General features: G+C 44.3%; 1 protein-coding gene across 2 annotated transcripts in view; it reads right to left on the bottom strand.

Moving 5' to 3' along the window:
* The window catches only part of GRK5 (G protein-coupled receptor kinase 5), a 167,468-nt gene that overhangs the window by 84,483 nt on the left and 59,042 nt on the right, over positions 1-23,943 (bottom strand). For both annotated transcript variants that reach the window (XM_071812195.1, XM_065842993.2), the window contains exon 2: positions 13,128-13,223. In XM_071812195.1, the coding sequence (XP_071668296.1) occupies positions 13,128-13,223 (96 nt within the window). The remainder of the gene's footprint in view (positions 1-13,127; positions 13,224-23,943) is intronic.

The raw sequence follows: 23,943 nt of genomic DNA, 5'->3' as shown, positions 1-23,943 counted from the left end.
ACTGTCACTGAGCCGAAGAAACACTTACTGACATTGTGGAACAGAAGATAGAGGATTTTTACAACCTGATAATTAAAATTATTCCAATTAAGGTTTTAAAGCCTATAAATTAAAAAAACTACCAGGAAACACAGATCTCAGAGTCGTAAAATGAAGAAGCGGAGAAAAAATTCCATTAAGGGATTGTTCCAAGAGCTCACTTAAAATATTTAATACTGATCCTATTGCATTCTAGCTCCTTAAAAGAAATCACCTCTTACATCACACCATTCAAAATTAATTATGCTTTCAATTTTCCTTGTTTCCTGTTACATTCATATTAAACTGTTACACTGTACGTAGGAAAAAATCCGGTAAAAGCAACTCATCTTGCTGTGTGCTAGGAATGGTTTTCTTCAGATGGCTTTAACGCTGAAGACAAAGGTCAGCAATTTACCCCAAACAAAGCAGTGGAATTTAATCTCTCCTCTGCTTGAGGGCAGCGCGCTTCCATGGCCTTCACAGCGTTCTTCAATTACATTCCTACTGGAAAGCAGGGCTTTGAAAAACCCTCTGTAAGGGCTGTTGAGTTTTTTTTCCTGAGAGACCTGAAGCTGTGAATGCTGTTTTAGGGAGCTGCCAAGTTATCTGCAGAGGTCCTCTACCATTTTACCTCTTCCAGAGACGCTTGTTTAATTAACGCATTCCACACGCTGCAGGACTCCTCGCAGCTGAGGGTTTCTTCTGCTTTGACGCACGATCGTGCTGGAGGACGAGGGCACAGACGGTTCGTGTCAAATCCTGCAGCCCCTGGACCGGCTTTGCTCGCACACAGACCGCGCAGCCTGGAAATGCATCTCGGAGCCAACAAACTGCGCTTTGAAATGGGGAAGGAAGGGGAAGGCAGCTGGAAAAGTGCATTATTTTAAATGCTGTAGGATGAGAAACAGATGCTGGCACGGCGTTTGTGGAGTTGCCAGTTGCACAGCTTACGCTGGCAGCTGGCAAGCGAAACTGGTATCAGACCCACAGCTATGCAAACCCCAGCACCGCAGCGGGCAGAGCCAGCCAAGAGAGAGCGATCATGGGCGCTGAATTCTTCTCTTGCTCTTGCACCTCCACCCTGGGAGAGACTGGAGCAGAGAGAGGGAAATCAGACTGCACCTGTCTGGGAGATAAGTACATCTCCCTTTCAAGGGCTGGCTGCACACTACCTGTCATCAGGACTTAAATTCACTTAAATGAAGGGGAAAAAAGGGAGGAGGAAAAGCCAAGGGATGTATTTGCTCTCTAATTCAAGCCTTGATGACCCATATCTCACAGGCAGAGCCTCCCGCTCCGAGGCAGTCGAAGGGAAGGGTTTCTGATCCCCCCCGATGCATGTTGTAAGTGGGTGGGTTGGCAGCAAGATGAGATTCCCTTCCTTACTTCTGCCTACCAGAAAGGGAAACCCTGGAAAACTGCCAGGTCTGGGGACTCGTTAGGGAAATACTAGTTTGCTGATGGGAGGGAAAAAACAGATGAGGTAGAATTCCACATAATTCTGCCAGCTAAAACATTGTTTTGACTTGCATCACTAGAAGAAAGCTATCAGCTAATTTACACAAAGGATAAAGGGTTTTTGGGAGATGTGATTTAGCATCATCACTCCCCAGCAACCAGTGAGACAGAGGGCTAAAATAACTGGGGCTTAGGAAAAAACCCATAATCTCCCCTTGGGGATGGGCAAGGACAGGTTTTTGACTGGTCTCATATCACATGAGAAAAGAGAAAATAAAGGAATATCCTACCTACACTATGAGTTACAGTGAGCACTTAAAGAGCTCCTCATAGATTTCAAGAGGTCTATAGGCATTTACTAGTAAGTGACTGCGGGTGATGGTAACTTTCCATGTAGTTCGACAGCGCTATTGAGAATAAAATCCTGTCGCTGGTTTTGAACCAGGATGGCAGGTCTCCATCAGAGCTCCTTTAGGATTGGGAACAGAGGAACAGAGTGCCAAAAAACCTGTGAAAACCACAGGGCTGCAGGGTGGATCCACGTCCTCCCTCTCTCTGGGCTGGCCCTGCTGTAATCCCAGCCTTGCTGAAGCACAAAGCCCATTGCAGCACACACTGGGAGGGACCACAGCCTGGTGTGACCTTTGTGTTGGCAGTTCCTCCTCAGAGTTTGAAACGTGGCGTTGCCACCTTCCACTCCTTCAGATCTTACCTAAACAAGTCGATTTTTAACTCAAAAGAAAGGCTCTGGCCCTCGAGGAGGCTTTGAAGTAGATTCTGAAAAAGACATTAGTCCTAGTCACAGGACTAGGGGTTGTCCACGGCAAAGAACAGGCTCTAATTGTCCCTCGCAGCTCTGACCACCGATTCATAGTCACACTGGCACAGACAATACTGGCATACACAATATTTTTAGAAGTTTGGGTTTTGTCATTGTTGTTCTGGGTTTTGTTGGGGTTCTTTTGTTTTGTTTTGTTTGTTTGTATTTGGTAGTGCTGATCGGGTTTTTTTGGTGGGTTTTTTTGTTTGGTTGGTTTGGTTTTGGTTGGTTGGTTTTTTGTTTTGTTTTGTTTTCCACAAAAGATAAGGAGGTCTCCTGGGCAGGGATGAAAGCAATCTCAGAAGGGAAAAGTCTCCTCCTTGGAGGACAAAGCCTCCATGGAGCTAAGGGTAATCATGAGGTCCACCCCAACACAAGGGCTGCTTAGTAGCAGCTTTTCATGCTGGCTTTTTTCTCCTCTCCCGAGCAGTACAAGCCTCAGGAACACTCACTGACTATGCAAAAGTGATGTACCCTTATTTATTTACAGAGTTGTCCACCCCCATCCCACCTGCTCTCCTGTCTTCCATTCTCCATCCTCCTTGGGCACACAGAGGCCTTCAGGAGCCAACCGTGCTGGCCCATTCCCACCCCAGGGAACCATTCCCACCCCCCATGGCACCCAACCTGTCGCCAGCACAGAAATCTTTTCCAAAAACATCCCACCTAGTTCCTCATGCTCAGGGTGAGCAAGTTCCACCAAAGAGATCTGACAAGGATCTTGCTTGAAGTGGCACGGTTGCCACTTGGCTTTGGCTATTGGAGAGCTGATCAGCAGGAACATGTCATACTTTCCTACATTAAATCAAACACTCCACACTATTCAGTAAGTTCCTCACCATAGGTTTCTCTCATTTGTGTTTTAGAGTCACTGTTGTACCTCTGCAGGGTGTCCTTACTTCTTAGGCCTCACTTGAGGCTCAGTGTGTTGAAGTCACGGCTCATAAGACAAACTATACCTGTGCCGAAAGGTCAAATGTGATAAACATGATACTCAAGCGCCAAATACTGTTTGTTTGGACTGATCAGAATATTTCTGACGTGACTTACGCCAAATTCTTCCTGCGCTCAAAACCATTTTTCTCCATAAGCCATGTTTACAAATGCCAAAAATATTTTGAACCAGGAGTTATGAAAGCCTGAAAGCACTTACTTATAGAGGCTGTTTCAACACTGCAAATACTTATATGTAGTTGAGCCAGGTCCTGTTGCTCATGAGAACAGCCTTCACCAATCTGTCAACACTGCCTTGTCCTAACGTGTCCAAGCGAGAGCTCAGAAAATCGGTGTGATGTGAAGAGACCCTCAAGGTGCCACTGTGTAAATACAATGCCGGTGCGGGGCAGGCAGATGGTTAATCTGGCAGGTACAAAGAAGTTCGGAACTCTGCACAGATTATATTATTTATAGGTCATTTAATATCATAGAGACTTCCTTTATTTTGGAATGAATCAATTACTCTTCTGGAAAGGTAAAAAGCTTCACATTTTTTCTTAATACACTAAATTTAATTGTGACTTAAATGTCCTGGTCCATAACATATTTATTAAGGATTATGAGTTCAGATTTTTTGTTGAGCCATTTTTACACTGAACTTTACCAGTTTCAGGACAACAAAATCAAATACCAACCTACCTTCTTGCCCAAACTCAGGAGATTTTTCCCAGTTTGCATTACACCATCTTGCTCTGCAATTCTGTTTGCCTTCCCTTCCCTACACTGGACTTTCACTCATCCTTTCCATTACTTCAGCTAAGAGATCACAGTTTAGGGTAGAGAGTATTTCTGTTTTCCTTGTCTTAGAATTCCCTGGCATTGGTTTAGTATGGTAAAATGTGATTAATAAGTAAATTAAAGTACTGGCATAACCAGGAACTCTATTCAGAAATTGTGTCATAACTCCTGCTTTGACCCTGCCAAGCGGGGATTCTATTTCAATATCAATATTTAGCAGAATTCATGGCCATGCCCAAATTTCTGATCTACAGAGCACTGAGAGATATTTCCAATTATCGCCTCCAAAGTGTTCCCAAAGCAGCATATAGTGATTACTTGAAAAATAAATGCAATCTCTCGATGACTTCAGGGATTCAGCCAAATCACAAAAAAGTCAGGTTTTTAACATTCCCCATGTGAATTCCCCCTCACTATGTCTTAAAACCAGAATTAAAAGTTATGTGTGGGATTATCTTAAAAACTCTCAACCTCTCTTTTCCTGGAAAGGCAGAAATCCGGAGTACCAGGATAATAATGGGCCAGATTTGCACTACGACACTTTATCTGGGGTCTCACCTCAGACATAGATTTACGAGGAGTAGGAATCCCAACCCTGTTAACCCATAAAACAATTTGCAGTGCCTTATATTTAAAAATGAAATATTGTATTTACATTCATTTGCTCTGGGGGACTTTCATATAAATAAAGACTAACACTTATTTTCTGGTTTTAAGTAAAGAATGGCTATGGTAGGAGGGAATAAAAGAAAAAAATATGTTGGGTTTCAGGTATTTACCAGAATAACTACTCCACTTTTCTACTGCACACATTTTATTCAAAAAGCCACTTTTGTTACAAAATGTTCCAACCAAGGGCTCAGCCTCTCACGTTCATCTACACCAACCTGCAGCATTTCAGCGTCACACACTCCTAGCAAAGCCTAAAACAAAGCCCAACCACGACCCTAGAGGACTACACAATAACTAGCAGAAGTCAAATTGAAATACTGTTTCCTCTCCCAACTACCCCAATGAGTTATTTTCCTCGACAAGCATTAATTTAGGTTAATCCCACCCCTCCTGAAAAGCCTGAACACGTCCCCAAACACGAGGGTTCCAGGCTGCTCAACCCATGAGCGCATTTCACAGCATCCCCGTGGATGGTGTGGATCTGGTGGATCTTTTCTCTTTTCCCTCCGCACAGTTCACTCTTTTCATTATGAGAAAGCTCCCGTACAACCTAATTTAAGGGAACTTCCTCGCTGGCTCCAACAGGGCTGAACGGTCACCCAACCTGAGCTTTGCTTTACTCTGCCACTTTCTCAGCACTATCAGTAGCAAAGTTACCAGTGAGTTCAGCAGGGAGAAGAGTGAGTTTATAGCAGACCTGTAGCCCTACCTCTCATTCTCCATAGCCAGGAAATGCTAAATTGGTTTTAAAATAAATTTCCTTAACAACCAAGTACTACTATTTAACAGGACCCGTGAGCACTTCTATAGCATTTTACAATTCCGAATCACTGCCTAAGTATTAATTAGCCTTAATGACTCATATTACCTAATAAGATAATGAAAAACCCTGCAGCTCACACTATCTACTTCTGTTTTCAGTGAGAGATGAAATGGATCTTTTAAAAGGATATATTTTCTTCTGATTCCTTTTCTGCACATCCCTGTAATAACTTCTGGAAACAATTCAAAGTGTGTTGTGGCATTTTTTTCTTCTTCTTAATTTGCAAAGACTAGGTTATTGCACCAAATATGGTCTTTTGCCACAAAATACAGAGGTTTAGTGACAACATTTCTTCCTTAGGAGGCTTTCTGTTGAATGATGACTGATGTGGACTCACTTTGGGTAAGGAGATGTGGATTTGCTGCCTGTTCTTTATGGAGAATAGCAGCGCCTTTCTTGCTTTCTTTCCGGGTTGCCCCTGCCAAGGTAATGCTTAATGGATTAAGTCTTGTGAAATAAATTCTGTAAATAGAATGTGGGCTGAGATCATTTCAACTCATTTCCCCTGCGTCCCCTTCCCGTCCTGGAAGCTGTCAAGCACAAGCAGCCTGTAAGCAGCCTGTTTTCCCGGTGTTACTCTTGAGTCTCACTAGATGCATAAAATAGCTTGTTTTTCACATACTCTCTGTGATGGCATTATAAAGAAAAATAGAAATGCAAGAAAAAAACAACCTTCTCAATTCCACCCATCACTATAAACTGGATACAGCTAATCTTGCAAGGGCACCAAACATCGCTGTGTTTGTCCATCATTAGAGCACTACGAACCTATGTTTATGATAGAATTATGGTTGAAGCTGAGGGTTTTAAAGAAAGGAGCTGAACCAACTGTGGGTTTGTAAACAAACAATATGGTTTTGACGTCAGCCGTATCACTGTGCGCTGGAACAGCTTTTATCATGCAGCCAGTTTCTGCCCCTGAAGAGTATCTAATTTAATGTAGATGTATTCATGATATGGGACAGCACGTCACATCCAAGAAACTACAAGGTACTGCTGAAGGCAAGGTCTGTGCTGGGAAGTTTGTGTAAGTTGTACTTCGAAGGAGCAACAGGGACCTTTTGGCTCAAGGAAGAGAGAGGAAAGTTGTGTCTGCTGTAGAACACAGGGAAAAAGAAAATGAGAGTGAAGGGCTCTGTTTCTTCTTTAGAATTAAATCAGTTCAAGGGTTTTTTCTGTATTAGCGTTATTAAAACCATCACAGGGACCTTCCCCACCGCAGCGTCCCTGCCCTGACACACCTGGCTCAGGAACTGCCTGCTGCAAGAACACCTGCAAGAAATCGCTTTGCTCCTGCTGACAGCGACTGGAATGTATCTTATGCTGCAGCCACCTAAGGGCACCAATGTGGGAACATTTATTTTCCTACAGAGCACAATTCTGATGGATGAAAAAATAACCCCATCTGGTGTCAACTCAATTTAAAGGGACTCCCTGTGCGGATAAAAAATTATGTGTGACCCTATGTGTTTATCAGCTTGGGCCTTAAGTGATCTGAATTTGTCTGGAAACATATTTCAGTGAACAGTATAACAATGATATGGTATGTCACCTGTTGGTCTTTTTTATCCTTTTAAAAAAATTTTCTTTATTTTTTTGCCTTTTTTGGAGGAGAAGGGTGGGTGTTGGTGGTTTTGGGGTTTTTTGTTGTTGTTGTTTTTTACTCCATTGATTCCATTCCCCCTGGTTTGCAGAAAGCCCAGTGCCTTCCAGAGGGGTTGCCGAGCTCCGTGCTGGGTACCCAGCTCTGGCTGTATCCAGAGCAACCCGTATGCCTACACATTTAGAAAGATAACACGACACAATCCCCCTCACTGTTATTTCATGCCACAGAACCCGGATGACTTGTTGAAACACTATTTTTATTAAAATGTAAACTTTTTAGCAAGGAAAGCTGATGCTTTCTAAAAAAAATCTCGAAGACTCAACCTCTAGTTTTAGTCAGAAACATGAGATCAGCCTTAGCTGTAGTATTCAGACCAACAGTATAAGCCAATCGCAGGAGTTATAGCCAGTTGTGCTTGGTTATTTACAGTGAAAAGCAAGCTGCGATTATTTCCTTTGATCTACTTGTTGGCTTCAGAATTACATTTCTAAATCTTGGGTTTTTAGTCACTGTAAACATTAGAGCTGAAGAATTTAGTGGAGAGAAAATTGGCTACTTCTTTGTGGTTTTGATCAGACGGGGCTTTTGATGCCTTTTCTTTCCCAGTTCCAGTGCCTGAGCTTTATGAGCGACACCAGCACAGTCTCAGGTTTGGGATGGGGACATGTGTTGCATTTCACTGAATCACAGAATCCCAGACTGGCTGGGGTTGAAGGGACCTCTGGAGATCATCCAATTCAACCCACCTGCTCACGCAGGGTCACCAGAGCAGATCACACAGGATCGTGTCCAGGCGGGTTTGAATGTCTCCAGAGAAGGAGACTCCACAGCCTCTCTGGGCAGCCTGGGCCAGGCTCTGGCACCTCACAGGAAAGAAGTTTCTCCTCATGTTCAGATGGAACCTCCTGTGCTTCAGTCTGTGCCCGTTGCCCCTCATCCTGTCACTGGGCACTACTGAACAGAGTCTGGTCCATCCTCTGACACCCACCCTGGAGATATTTATAAACACTGATGAGATCCCTCTCAGCTTCTCTTCTCCAGGCTGAACAGACCCAGCTCTCTCAGTCTCTCCTCATAAGAAAGGTGCCCTAGGCCTCTAATCATCTTCGCAGTCCGCTGCTTGTCCTTCTTAAACTGGGGAGCCCAAAACTGGCTGCCGCACTCCAGATGCAACCTCACCTCCCTGTTCCCTGAGCAGATCCATCCCTCAGGTGCCACACAGACACGTTATCCCATCAGGACATCAATATGCCATGTCACTTGGTATCTCCAAGGCAGCCTCCCCCAGGAGTAGCCTGAAAACTCATATTTTTGTTTCCTGAGACCCCTTCCCCAAGTGTTTATGTGGCAAACCTCTGAAGCCAAGGAACCTCAGAACAGCTGGTGGGAATTCAGGAAAGATGTCCCAGCACCATGGAGCAGAGCAGAGGTGCCCATGCTACCTTTAAACAAGATAACTGGGGTATAGCAGCAGTTTTTGTACCACAGGATGGAGCTCAGTGCTGGCTGCTGGCATTGCCTGGAAGCTGGATACATACTCAAGCATCTCTCCTACACTGATGTCCACGCTGCTGCTGCTTGATTGTTACCAGCATCCATGCTGGCAGCTCAAGAAACCTCATTTAGGTGGGTCTGAAACCCATTAGAGAACCTGCACCAACACAAAAAGTAGGTGAAGGTCTTGAGTGCGTTTGAAAAGTACAATACCAAAAAGCAGGGGGGGAAAGAGCCAGCGTTTCTAAAAAGTGAGCATGTGAACTCTGTGGTTTTGATTTTGTCCCACTTACTCTGTTCAGCGTCTCCACAAAGCGTTTCTCACACAGAAGAGTATTTTTAACAACGCTGAAAAGAACCTGCCAGAACTGGAAGCTCACGCTACTTTTACTCTGGATAAATGGGCCGCAAACGTCACATAAGAGGTTAAATGGCACAAGGAGGACTTTTTTTCCTCATTCAAACCAAGCACGGCAAAATTAGCATTAATGGGGCTGATCGTTCTGGCCTTGAAATCTCACTGAATAAGAATATTTAAGAAAAATCACTAGAGTTCTCCATCTACCCGAGTACAATGCACAACCAGAAACTGCGTTACTGAAGGAGTTAAAGTTTTCTGCAATAATGCAACAAATCACTCTATGCAACAAACAGCAAACACATTCTGTGGCTGTTTCCCCACAAACTTCAATCTAGGGGGAAAAAAAGTCTTGATTTATTATATAGCATTTGGACAGTTGCGAAAGAAAATTTGCCAAAGATCAGAATAATCAACTCTTTCACCCAAGCAGCTTTTTTATGGGAGAAAAAAGCACAGAATGGGGTTGAGCAAAAGAAATAAAAATTCCACACTTTTAACCAACAGAACCTTTTGCGTCATTCAGAAATATTTACAGACATCCAGAATCCTTTATCATCAAAAGGACACTCTGGCCTCTGAAATTACAACTTTTTCTTATATTTTTATTTACTGATGGCCTTTAAACTAGTGGGTATCCCTAACTTGTGGCATCTCTTCATGCCGTGGTGTCAAATGTAGGAATTTTTAAAGCTGTGCCTTGTTATTTTTCCCTTCCCTTGAAACATCTCTCTTGTGCTAAGCTATCATCTCTGAGTTCTAGATAGCAGAACACCATCTACTAGCAGCATCCATCATATGAGTCATTGTCACCAGTGTCTCAAACAGCAGTTTTCATCGATTGAAAGGGCTGCCAATGCCAATATGAACTTAGAAAGGGTCAGCTCTTTTAATAAAATTAAATACAGCTGAGAAGAGGGCTGCAAATAGAGACATACATTAGCCATTTATAGCACATAGACAAGCCTCTCTCAGAGCCCAGTAAAGGCTTTAGTGTAGCATCCCTCTGAACACCCCTGCTGTTCTACTTTCCCATTTAATTAGCACACAACAGAATTTCCCTCCAAAAGGTGTTGCGTACTTTGGACAAAAAATAGAGGAGAAAAGTTGCTTTTAAGTGCAATCCAAAAAAATAGCTCTATGGCTAAACGGTACTTTTAATAAAGATGTTCCCAGTATTTGTTTATTTACCAAAAACCAGTGTTTCTCTCGGGTGTTTTGATTTTTGTTTCTGAGCACAAGAAAAAGGGGGGAAAAGGGCTTTACTAAGCAAGGCTTTCAGTAAGACACCAGATGATGGATAGTCAAACACAGAGTCTCCTGTAAACACAGAGGGAACCAAAAGGTATGAACTGACTCATAATTGTGTCAACACAGGTCGCAGACCCTTGGTTTACTTCAGCCTTCCTGTTTTTCACAGATTACTTTTCACACTACGCTATTTTTTGTTGAGACACAGCCTCTTTTCAGTACACCTTAGCGGGGTGCAAAAGCACACACGTTTTTACACCAAAATGCAGGCGTTTACACGCACACACGTAGGCTGTATTGCCACAATTACAACAGCAGCATTTTCCACCCGTGGCTTATGGCTGCACTAAACTAAGCCGAGCCTTTCTTCACAGCAGTCCCTCTAAATCAAAAAGTCCACCCCATCCCTGCCTCCAGCTTTTCCATGGAGGCTCTTGGGAAGCACCCAGAGAAGAGGAGCACAACAAAACCTCAGCAGCCCAGTCCTCCAGTTCCCACAACCCTCTAAGACTCTGCATGATGTTTTGGGGTTTTTGAACATAAAGTGGCAAGACTGTGTCTGACCAAAAGTGCTGGGAGGCTGACACACGGTAAAGAGGTCTGTGATGAGCAGAACCTACCAAAATTTGTCTGGATCTCTAAACACCTTGAACTGAGGCTGTAGCCTTTGTGTAAAGTGGTTTTTTCCGCTGGTTGCCTGTTTCCATAGAGACTGGAGGAAAAAGCCTCTCGGGGGTCTCTGCTTCATTCTCAAATTAAATTGGCACTGACCAGTGGGGTAAGAAGTTGTTGGGGGAGACACACCGAGCAGTTGGATCCCCTGAAAATCACAGAGCAGTTCAGCTGAGGGTTCGAGAAAGATGTTTCAGTACATTCCCTCACAAAATCACCTGCGGAGACACCTTGTCACCCGAAATCCTGAGATCCTTTTAACGGACTTGCAGGTAATAACAAATGAAGATGGGTTAAAGCCATGGGGGTTGTTTTTCCTCAGCAGAGACAATAAAAGAAGCAGTTTAAAGCCATCTGCAATGGCCTTTGTCATCGATGACCTGTGGTGACTTGTCCCTGGATATCCACGAGCCATACTGGGCCCAGTGCAATGAATCTGTACGTGCAACGGATCCATCCCAAGCGCCTCGGATCAACCACACACGAACCACACACGTGCAAATGACTTAATGCCAGAGAACCAGAGAGTCTGGCTCATCCAAGAGGCGTCAAATCCCGTGTATGAGCAAGGAGAAGTTTATAAACAGCGACTGTTTGTCTGAGATGTCTCAACCTCAGCTAGATTAACTGAGAAATGGAAGAGCCAGCAAGGACAGATGACCTTCCTCAGGCTGAGCAGTTCCTCATGCCTTGTGTAATCACATCCAGCTCAGCGGGAAGGCTACTCAATAAAAACGAGAGTCACAGAAGAAGGATTTGGCCTTATTTCCCATGGTGTAAAAGTCAGTCGCTAAAGTTCCCAGTCAACAGGGAGTCTTTGCAGTGAAGCCAAATCCACCAAGAGCATCACAAGGGCTCTTGCCCTGTTACTTGACCAATTCATTCACAAAAAAATGCAAACCAAATTACTCTTAGGACAAAGCTGACACAAAAATAAAAGCCAGAAACAGCATTTCAGAAACAGAAATCATTGCCAGACTTTTTTTTTAAGATTACTCCTGCTAGCATATTACATATTTGTAAAGAGCAAGCATTTTATCTGGTGCTGTTTCCCCCTCAAGGCTGATGGAACAACGGAGAGAATTCCCTATGCAAATTACATTATATTAAGTCAGATTTGCCTCCAGCAGGCTCTGTACCTTCTGCAATTGTTCCAAGGTTTGTGTGTGTGTCGAGTGGCCATAAACTGGGAGAACCCACACTCTTTTCTCCCGCCTCCCCCTCCTTTCTTTACCTCCTTGTAGCTCTACAGCAGATGAGGAGACCATTAAAAGATTTTCAAAATATTCCACATATTTTCTCTGCGAAAATACACTGTGAATTTTGAACGTAGGCAGTGCCAGGGCACTGTCACTCAGACCCCAGGAGTTCACTCAAGTTAGACAAATAATGCTGCTCGTTATCTCAGTTGCTGCAGTTTCTTGCCTTTCATTCATTCATTGCCAGTGGCTGGATTTTATGTCAGTGTAGGGGAGAAAAGAAGCCTCAGCTGCTGGAGTTAACCTCTTGCGGTGAGATCAATAATACAGCCTTTCCAGTGGAGAATTCACAAGGAGATAGCTGCTAGACTTGTCTGCCAAGGCAGCGGTCAAAAGAATGCTGCATTTTGGCAGGTACGAGCAGGAGAAATTATGTGTTATGGAAATGGCCGCTGCAAGCTCCCTTCCTAATCTGCAGTGTTTGGCCCACATCAGTAAAACAAAGTTATTTTAAAAAAAAAATGTACATGTCCTATTAAAAAAATACATGAAGTGGTGTTGTGAACAGAGGATGATGCTGCTGAGCAAACCTGCCAGGCTGAGGGCAGCAGCTGCCGTTTCGAACATCGTATCCAGAGTATAATTAATACTAACCTTCCACTACATCAGTAATCTCTCTGCTTTCATCAGGTCTCATTTCCTCCCTGATAAAGAGCTCGTTATTACCAGGGAATGCAGGACGTGATGAGGGGATTCATTTCTGAATGTCCTTTTACAGCCACATTGGTAGGTACCAAGTCAAAGCATCCGTCCCACGTGCCAGGTATTAACAGTGAAGTTCCTTTGTCTCCCAGAGCCCATGAACACCAAGCAAAGGGCCTGGGAGATGTTTTTCATTGCATGCCCACCTCTGAACTGATTTCACTCAGTGATGAGTACCTTTAATGCCGTTCTGCTGAACCAGTTTTATAGCGCATTTTATTTAGGCAATACTTCCAAAGAAGGGAAAAGGTTCTTACCTATTGTTCTCCGGAGATCTTCACACTGGCTAATGTGAGGGAATTTCAAGATTTCCTTCCACTTTTTGCTTTTGCCTTTGCGCTTCCCTCCACCCCCTGCAGAGAAAGAAAGATCAGGATTAGATTGCTTTGGGGACTTAGTACCATCCAGAGTTTAGCATCCCGCTCACAGTTCTTATGGATATAATTTATAATTAAAGCCAAGACGTTGTGGGTAGATGTACAGATCAAGTCTGAGCTTGTCTGGGCTGGCACAGATCAAGGAGGCGGCATGTGGCAGAAGACCAGGTTAGTAAAGGTTGGAAGCTCAGATGGGTCCACCAGGTCCAGTTCAGGTGACAGTGATGAACTCACGAGCATCTCCAACATCACCTCTGCCCTGGCCAACAGCCATTTCACACAAGTCAAATAAACTTGTAAAATTACAGCTCACATATTTTCAACCTGGATCTCCCCTTTCTGTTTTCGGGATGAGCGTTGATTCCACCCCAAAACAAGTGCCAGAAACTGAAGGCCAAAATTCAGTTCTCACCATCCACCCCTCACATCACATATTCTGCCAACACCGTGTTACCACCAACGACATAGACACTGGTCACTGCTGCTTACACAGGAGGAGAACAATGGGAGAAATTTAACATAATACCCTCATGAAGAGAAAATCTCGTTTTGGTTCTTTTTGCCCCTTCTCACTCTTCCCTGAGATTTCTTGAATGGGACTGTCCTCAAGGTGAACAACCTAGCTGGCTTCCTCCAGCTCTGGCTGAACAACATCCGAGCCCCTCAGCCTTCCCATGCTGATGAATGTCCCTCATCAATGTCGCTTCATGAACACCCTGCTGCAGGCACCGCTGGCATCTCTAGGTGCCACATCTGAGCTTGCACATCTAATAGATGGGCACTCACATCTGAAGCAGTTCAGCCTAAGAGGATAGATTTAGATTTAGATTTAGATTTAGATTCAGATTTATATTTATATTTAGATTTAGATTTAGATTTAGGGGGGTTCATCCCTGGCTCCTGTGTCTGCCTGTCCCGCTCGGAGAAGCTGCGCAGCCAAAGGAGAAAGAGCATCCCTCTGGATGTGAAAGCCCAGATGCAGACTGAGATTCTCCCAGTCACTGTAGTTACTGCAATTCAGCCTCTGCACACAAAATCTGATTCACTTGAGTCTATTTTACATGCGCTGGCACGTCGAATGACTAATTCAGAGCTGAGATAATTCTGCAGAAGGGCTGGTAGAGTCACAACTGCAGATTGAGGGTGTGTTGGGTACTACATGGTATTGCAGGCTAAATAAGGAGAGCGTTGACTTAAAAGGTAGCAGATGTTACAGAGACAACCTGAGTCTTGGAAAAAATTGGGAAGCATTGCACTCTCTGGGGAGCTGCTGATCGCACAGTATAACCTTTGACGCAGGAGTGCTCCTTCTGCATCTCACCTTTTACTCTTTCGCTTTTGGTGGCCAGTGGTTTCGTCATTGCAGAACTTGCCTTGAATTATTTTAAACTTCTTATTGACAAGAATTTATTCTATGTCTACATTATGCAATGTAGAGCAGAGATATCTGCAGGAGCTGCAGAGGAACTAGGTTGTTTAGACTACCGGGAGCACAGCTATGTTACCCTTTCCAGGAATTAGTCTCCAGCAAAGCACGGAGCACTGTGACCGTCTCCACACCAGGCAGTGTTATGCAACACAGATGTACCCTATACATGAACTCTATAATGAACTCTAAGCAGAGCGCATCCCAAACATTGCTGCTGAAGTAATTTCTTCCCCCATTCCTCCAGCCACAGCATCAGAGAAGCTGTCTTGCTCTCTTCACAGAATCCCAGACTGGTTGGGGTTGAAGGGACCTCTGGAGATCATCCAGTCCAACCCACCTGCTCACTCAGGGTCACCAGAGCAGATCACACAGGATCGTGTCCAGGCGGGTTTGAATGTCTCCAGAGAAGGAGACTCCACAGCCTCTCTGGGCAGCCTGGGCCAGGCTCTGGCACCTCACAGGAAAGAAGTTTCTCCTCATGTTCAGGTGGAACCTCCTGTGTTTCAGCCTGTGCCTGTTGCTCCTCATCCTATTGTTGGGCACCACTGAAAGCAGCCTAGTCCCCTCTCACAGCATACAACATTTGCTCTTGCATGCTGAAGGTCCCAGGTATGCTACAAGGTGCTGAGAAGCATTTTGCGAGTTGGGGTGGACACTGAGACCATCTGTTCACCAACTCCTGGAGCACAAAGCTCTGCTCTGCTCACCAGTGGCTGCAGGGGTTCAGCAGCTCCAAGGGTCCTCCATTGGCTTTTTCCTCCATGAAGCCCCCTCCTGCAATCCTGCACAGCCACTCCTGCTCGCCAGGCTGCCATCTCCACTCCCCACTCTTCTCCTTCTCTTCCGGGAGCCTTCTGCACACTCCTTGGTGTTCCTGCCCTTCTGCCCCATCACACCGTACTTAACCTTCTCTGTCCCCTCCCTTCACACCCTCCTCTGGTGCATGATACTTTCTCCAGGAATTCCTGCTTCTTTTTCTCCACCACTCATTCTCTTTGGCTGCATTTTCTTTCCTGAACTATTGCTTCATGTTCTTCCTCACGCTCATTTATCTTGGAAACTTTGAGTTCTATGCCCTGATGCCAAACATCTATGGGAATTAAATTAATTAAATGTAGATTGATTAGCACTGGGGAAGAGATGGGAAGGAAAGGGAGGGCAGGGAGGGAGGGAAGCAGCTGGGCTGGTGTCAAAGCAGAATGATCCCCCTTTGACAGCAACAGCGTTTGCATCTGGATTTCTGGATCCTTTAAGGTACGAGTGGGCACTGCAGGCAGCACAAGGAGTATGGAGCTGCTTGGGCAGCTGCTAGAACACAATTTCCAGTCATTTCTGGACACAGGAGGCAGCAGGAGTAAGCCAGCCGAAAGCATCCTTTAGGTTGCATCTGCTCAACACTGGTGCATCTTCACCCATTGAAGGTCCACCCTCTAGGCCAAGGCACTGGAGATTTCGGAGCACACCGGCTTCTCCAGCCACCTCACAAAATGGTCACATCTTTAGCAGTATCAAGCAGTGTGGAGCATCATAAAATAGCCCTTTTCTCTGAATGACAGCACTCAGATTTGAGCAGAGATGAAATGATCCTGCTAAGCTGGGCCAGAATGTTTTAAAAATCCATTCAACTGGATGATGTATTTCTGATACTAAATTTTCATCAAAACTGGAGAAGGGCTCGGTGGTCCCCTGTTACAACCGTGATTGCTACAGCCAACATCTTCTCCTCCTCTCCTCTCCTCTCCTCTCCTCTCCTCTCCTCTCCTCTCCTCTCCTCTCCTCTCCTCTCCTCTCCTCTCCTCTCCTCTCCTCTCCTCTCCTCTCCTCTCCTCTCCTCTCCTCTCCTCTCCTCTCCTCTCCTCTCCTCTCCTCTCCTCTCCTCTCCTCCCTCTTCCCCTTCCCATTCCCATTCCCCTTCTCTTTTGTGGCCATTCTCCAAAAATAAGCAGCCTTGCCTGATGAATCATGTGCTCTTAGCTGAGCGTGAAGTAGCGTTACTGTTTTGCCTGTGACGTCTTTATGTTAAAGATTCTGATCAACTGCTTTAATCGACCTGACCTTTCCACTCTCAGCTTTTCTTGTGGAGCCAGCAGTGTTTGCTGGCTCCAAATGTTAATTCCAGGGGTTTTGAAGGACTTAATGCACTGAGACAGCTGAGACAGGGTAAATTGTCTAGCGGAGCTAAAAGCTAAAAGGGGACGTTTCTCTGAATAGGTCAGTAATTGTGCAGGTTGCAGAGGGAAGCTTTTCACACTTTGCCTTGATTGCTGCCCTTGCACCATTTGTTCAGGACAGGAGGATTTGCAATCTTCAAGGCAGCTTCTCAGGCAGACGTGCCATGTTTTAGATGTGAGTTCCATCATGTGGTCTTGGAGGGTCTGACTGCTTTAAAATCCTGGTTTGCTGATGATGACAAAAGGTGAGCTCCCAGAAACAGCGGGAAATCTCGGCTTCACTCCCCTGCATCCACTTAACCGCTCAGCAATTGCAAACCGAGCACTGAAGCCAATTCTCTAAGCTGTCAACCAGCCCTACAGGAAACAAAAGTATTTGCTTGACATCCTACCTACTGAAAAATACATGTCATTTTCCATATCATCTTGTAACGCCAGATGGAAAATCCAGCTCTGATCCCTGTGTGCAAGGAGAGAGACATAACCAGAGGCACACACATTAAACCTTTGTGAGCAGGAGTCACTCTTAATCTAAGGTGCCTACTTTTTTGCCTTTGTTATTCAGGATATACTTACTCTCTTAACATCTAAAGGAGGTAGGAAAGCACCTGCGTGTTGTTAAGCCAGTGAGATATTAAGTGGCACAAGAAATCAAGGACAGTGGAATGAGCTGAAGCCAAGGAGCCAAGGAGCGTGTTAATCCTGCTAACGACAGGATCAAGCCACGCTCTTGCTCTCCTGATTCAAGCTATTTCATAACATGAAGTAAAACGTAACGATGGGAGAATTCATCCCAGCATCTCGCCTGCAGTGCCTCCTGCCACCATGCAAAGCGGCTTTCCAGCCTGGCTAAGCTGGCTTCAGACTTCTGCTCCGTCCTTGCCCGAGCTGATAAGCATCCATCACACCGCACAATGCCAGGCCTGGATAACACAAGATGGCCAAACATTTCATCGCCTTCAACTGTACTGTCTGCAACCAAGTTAACCCACAGTTTAGGTAAACTATGCACAGATCACTGAAGGACGACTAGAGTTTGTGTCTCTCCATTTCGCAAGAGTAGCTCGGCACTCATCCAAGACCTTCCCAACAGAAAACAGAGCTCTGCACGCTCTGATTGCGAGGCCTTGATTACACGGCACGGGAAAGCAGTGAAACAAACTCCAAAACATATAAAAAGTCCAAAAGTCATGGTTAGCACCCTATTTCCACTCAAATTAAGTTTACATTTTTTCTCCTCTTCCTCTTGCCAGCCTTCCTTTACTCTCTCCCATGAAATGGGAGAGAATGTAGCATGGTACATATAGAATTGCCACTTCAGATTAAACAAATGGTCTGTCTAGTACAGGGCAGATCACAGGCAGCTTCAGAGGAAGATCTCAGAAAACTATTTCTGAAGTATTTGGAAATCAGGAGCTTTTTCCATATCCTATTAATTAGATACGGCTAACAAGACATGAAGGTGTATTGCTTCCAAAAATGTCTTCTTTTTTAGAATCTATGCTATTTAAATTCAGGCTGTTCTTATGCTCATGGTAAATGCCTGGACTGTTGAATGCCCTTTTCCTTCATGTGGGTGTGAGTTCCAGAGATTAACCACGTATTTGTGAAGGAAAAGAATATAAATTTTAAAAAGCGCGGAACTGCTTATTTTCCTGGAGCGTCTCTTCCTAATGAGACAGCATGAGTAAAACTTATCAGCCCACCATTTTTCCTTAAGGCCTTTTAATATCTAACTCATCCATCCTGTAAGGCAAAGAGTTCCACCCTCCTTAGACCTGCTTCACATGGAAATTCACCCAGGTTCACCATCACTTCATATCAGTCCCACCTACACTCAGCTGTACTAGCAAATACAAAGTGTTTTCAAAGAATGAAAGACACTGCTCGGTCTCTGCGCTTCTCATCTGGGAAAGCAGATAAAAACCCAGGAACCCTGTTTTATCCTTACAAGACTTTAGACAATACTCTTGACTAACCTGTGCTTAAAACAAGCGCTTACGAGACCATTAAGAACCCCATTTATGGAGTATCACCTCAAGGAAAAGGGAACGAGGGCTGGATTGTCAAAAGCAGGTAGGTGTCCACCCTCCACCTGGATGCAATGCTTCCACAAAGCAGTCCCTAAGAGGCTCTGGTTTCAAAGATACAACAAAAAGTCCACAACATGCCCTCAAAAGAGAATCACATTACACAGCTCCTCGTATCGATGCTAATCTGTCTTTATCTCCTGCAGCCTTCTTTGATGAATGCGACACTCAGAATGTGACACCGTGATAAGGGTTTTGTGCCCGTCTTCTCTGCTGTCGCGGCACGTTTGCACATAGATCATCCGCATGTTGCTGCAAATACATAAGCCAAACAACCGCTGTGTAAATCGTCTCATTGCTTTTTGGAAATGAACAAGAGATTTATTTCACATTTAAGCCTCCAGAACCACAGAGATGGGAATTTCATAAGCAAAAATTCAAGCTTTTCCCCAATAGAGTCAGCCTGGCTTTGCAATCTGGTTACCAGAGCACCAGAGGGCAAAACATTTGATATACAACTGGCATCTAAAGTCATCTTAATGTTGTCTTACAGAAGTCACTGTTCATAAACAAATATTTATTGCAGGAATATCTACCTATTATTCAAAAAAGAGGTCAAGTAGTACTGTAAATACTGATGAGTGACTGAAACACAACTTCAATAACACATTTTATATGGTAATAATAATGTATATGTTAATAATATGCTTTAATACCATCTACTGCCCCAAAGGGACAGAAGAAGTTGTGATTAGTCTTTGAAGACTGATCCTCAGGGCTCGACTATCATATGTCAAGGCCACTTTGGTACTAGTCTAGGAATATAAAGAAGCCTTTACATAAGCTACCTTTATGTCTAGTCCGGGCACACTGAAAGGATCTTAACTAAACTGAAAAAACAAGCCCTTCATCTTTGGTGTTGGTCTCCAGTGAGCATCAAATTGTGGCATTCTCTACGCAAGTCTGCCTACATCCTCCATTGGGTATTTTTAATGCACTTTATGGATTATGTCAACAAGTTGCCTTTGGGTTTTGGGGACCAGTTCACATATGCTGGGTGTACGTTTCACTGCTATGCGTGTTAGCGAGGAGTTGTTTGGTGACGTGATTTCCCTGGACGCACTTTAGTTTTCCCTTGCGTAATCGCCTTTAATTTGTCTGTTATGGCATCTCTCACACTTATGCCTTGTATTTTAACTGCATTGTGCTTATCTGCAGCCGATGAGTGAGAAATAAGAACCAAAACAGATTATTGGCTATTATACCACAAACAAAAATCATGCAGAAGACGCAAAGTATACTGAAGATTTACAATCTATTAGAAAAACAAACAGTAAATCTTACAAAAATAAAACCAGCTATCATCTAAAATAGTAAAACTAGGCACAGCCCAAAATTTTAACTTCTTATTCTCGATCTCAAAATAAACTAGGCCACTGGCACCAATCCAGGCAGTTTAGTTGTGTTTGGAATGTGCTACCATGTACTCAATGGTTCAACACGCTGTTGAGACGAACTGTGCTGATGGCTTCAATTGAAGGGTGTCTGGATAGCGTTTGACATCGTAGTTGGCAACAAGAGCAGAAGAGATAAGGCAACAAATTAACCTGGAGCCACTATGCTCCTTTAGAAGCTGTTTCTGGACCTCTAAGGTCTCTTGGAGGAACACAGAGAGACTATGATGGATGAACCTGGAGAGTATGAAGAGATTCTGTCCATCAGTGATGTAGATAACAGACAACATTTGTCTGTAACACTGTGGGATGGATGATTACTAAGGGTGACCAACCCTGCTAGGAATGCTAAATATCTCTGTGGAGTCTTTCTCCAAACTGGAGCTGAGAGTCAGTATTTCAAAGTTCCAGAAAATTCTGATTTAAAGACATTAAACCATTTCATTTTGATAACATTTGAGTCATCTCAGTTATCTAATGTCAAAACATTATCATAGAACATATCAAATAGGGTATTAAGATATATTATATCACTGGAACAAAATGGGTACAGTAAATTGACATTCTTTACTCCGTTAAAATGATGCTTCTATATTGTAAAAAAGAAGCTAGAAAAACCAAATCCTTTTTTCTTTTAAGTAGACACTTTGCTGCAAACCCTTTCATTTTTGACAAAAGTTCATTCTCAGAAAGGAAGATTCTTTTGTCAGAAATGTTCTCAACCATCACATGCTTTGACGCACACAAGAATTAAACAAGGAACGTGGCCTCCCCACAGCTGAATGTTCAAGTGAATCAAAATTCCCACATTCCTTACCAGTTCCCTTAAGTTAATTTGCACAGCTGCAATTTACATTGACCGTAGGAGATCTGCTTCCCATTCTTCCAGAGAAAGAACGCAAATCCCTGCTCCAGAAATCCTGCTCAAATACGACTTGATAACATCTTTCCAGATATTAACTCCTCTTTAAGCAGTGGCTTTTTAAACTTACGGCCTGTTCTGTTATATATATTTATTACCTGTTTTCAGTAAGACGTTTGCAAGCTGCTAACCAACACCTCCAAGCCCAGACCTGCAAATGCAACTCAACCACCCACATACGGTCCATGTATCACCCATTGCCCATGTAGCACGAGTAGTGCTCCTGGATTCTGTGGCGTTCCTCAAGCAACTCAAATGTTCTCAAGGCTGGCCCCTAGAGACAAAATACCTTCAAGTGACTTGTGGGTCCTAGTTAGACACTGAAAGAAACGACCAGAAGTCTCAGAAGGCTCTGCCGACTTGCTGCGCCACATGGTGCAATTCTGATGTTTGGCGACACAATGGCACAAGGGGCAGAAGGAACACACAAGGAAACCTGGCCCTGGTACAGGCAAATTCATGAGGCTCGGCTGTTCTGAAAACTCTGGTGCCAGTTCTACAGGGAGAACACACAAAAAAACCCAGCCCCGATTGGGGAATGATGTGGGTTCGCTCTGTCCTCATCAAAGAGCTGTGTGGGCTTTTTCTCCCACAAATAGTTCTGCATTCTCTAAAAAAAGAACTTAGCCTCTGTGCTCCTGACATTTGAGTTTTATACGGAGTATTTCTGAACTATGGGGAGGAGATCCAGCTGGATGGGAGGTGAAATTCAAGTGTGTTCCTATCAGCAGTCTGTAGCCAAGATCTGAGAGTTATGTTCTTCGCTGGTTTTTTGCCCTCACCTAAATAAACGTGCCAACAGGATTAAAGAAAAGAATTTTAGTAAATGTCATGAAAAATTAATGATTTGGGACAGGCTGTTTTATTAGGCCTGACCGATTTATTAGTTCCACCTAATTGGTAGAACCAATAAAGCTTTGAGATGTCCTGATAAGAACCCAGAAATCCAGATGTGTTTTGTTTTCCGTACATAAATAACAGCACACTCTTTCCGTTGAGATGTTTTACGTCTGAGTCAGGAAAAGAGCCACTGGAAAAGCAAGACAGAAACAGCATAGAGTCCCCACAGAGGAGGCAGAAGAGCAAGACAAGTCCCTCAAGCATCTAGAGAGTGCACCTGGGATCTCAGTCCTGCCGTCTGGCAGGCAGACCCCAAATGTTTAGAGATGCAACACATGGGTCTCAGCTGCACAGGGTCTGATGTGAAGTGACTTTACAGCCCTTCATGCCACCTCTTAATGCAAATACTCTACCAAATCGCTGCATTACCACAGTATCTCCTCCCACATTTAATCGCACCAGAGATCCCAGCCCAGCAAAGGTGTTGATGCGAATGCTGGAGTAGGAGGGCACTGAGGAAGTGTTTTCAGGTGTCCAGTACATTTTTATCTTGTGCCACTTCTGTATATTTGTAATGGTCTAGAGGGCTATTACATTGGTCTCACAGTGCATGATGACAGATCAACAGCCATAAAACATGTCCTTCAGTGATGCCTGGCTGGACCAATGCTTTTCTCTCAACACTTCTCAGACAGTTGATGTAAACAAGCTAAAAATTGTGTAAATTAGGCTAGGAAGCTCCTGAGAATGAGTGTATGGGCTATACTTGCAGAACAGTTCTAGAGGAACATCGCTTCTGTGACACTTCAGCCTTTTTGTTTCCAGAGCCAGCCAGGAAAAAAAAAAACATCATTGTAACGTGCCTTAGATTGGGTTACTTTCTGTTTGAGATCAGATTGGCTACGTCTTTCTTCAACACAAAAGCAGATAACGACCCTGTCCATCTTCCTGGCTCTCCTTGGCTGACCGCCATGCCAGATTCTCACCTGCAGGTGTGTGCATAAAGCAAAGATTCATCCCAGCTATATGATAAGCCTTCACGCCTGCCATGGAGGAAATGTGGAGAGGGGGGTGAAACCACCTTGAAATGCCTGGTTACAGCTGCAGTGACTGGCTGGCAGAGAGGAAAAGGTGCTGGCACATGTTTCGGCTTTGGAAGAAAAAAGTAGTTAGTAAATAGTACAGCGGGGGTGGCAGAGGGTGCACAGGGCTGATGCGAATGGCCGTGGACAGATTTGTGGGAGACTGAGGTCGCAGCACTGTGGGAGTTTGTGGTGTGACCAGTGCCAGGAGGATGAAAGGGTTAAGACCACAGGGGGAAGGAAAAAGTGGGGGGAAAAATGAGCAAAGAGGCTTGAGTCTGCATTTCACACAAATTCTCCCCCTTACTTAGCTACAAAGCCTGGCTTTGGCTCCATCATCTTGCCCACCATCAACGTACCAACAATTCTCTACTGCGGATCTCACTGTCACACCCTGCTAAATCACCCCTGGAAGCTATGAAAACAATGTCCTCAAAAATCACTGACAGCCCAAGACATGGTAACACAACTGTATGCGTCAGCATCTAGGATCATTATTGTAAAAGGTTACAGAAGGGATTCAGGTTAATGGAGGTAATCTGTGATTATCTGATGTAACAGATTGCTCTGGCAGTGACTCATTCCTTCTGCCACAATATATTGCGGGTTGCAGCTGCAAATAGCGAGCAGGATGGAGCTGGCTCCCAAGCTAAGGATGCCTGTCCCTGTTGTTTGGAGGAACTCCTGTAAGAGAGGAAGCCAAACCATTGCAGGCGTCTGAAAGCCCGGCAGAGCTTTATTGAGGGGAGCGGGTCGGAGCGGTGTACT

This window comes from Patagioenas fasciata, chromosome 8 (genome assembly GCF_037038585.1).
Source record: "Patagioenas fasciata isolate bPatFas1 chromosome 8, bPatFas1.hap1, whole genome shotgun sequence".
In the NCBI taxonomy this organism is placed as follows: Eukaryota; Metazoa; Chordata; class Aves; order Columbiformes; family Columbidae; genus Patagioenas; species Patagioenas fasciata.
Note: the sequence above shows the minus strand (reverse complement) of the source record. Positions and strands in the feature narration are given on the sequence as shown.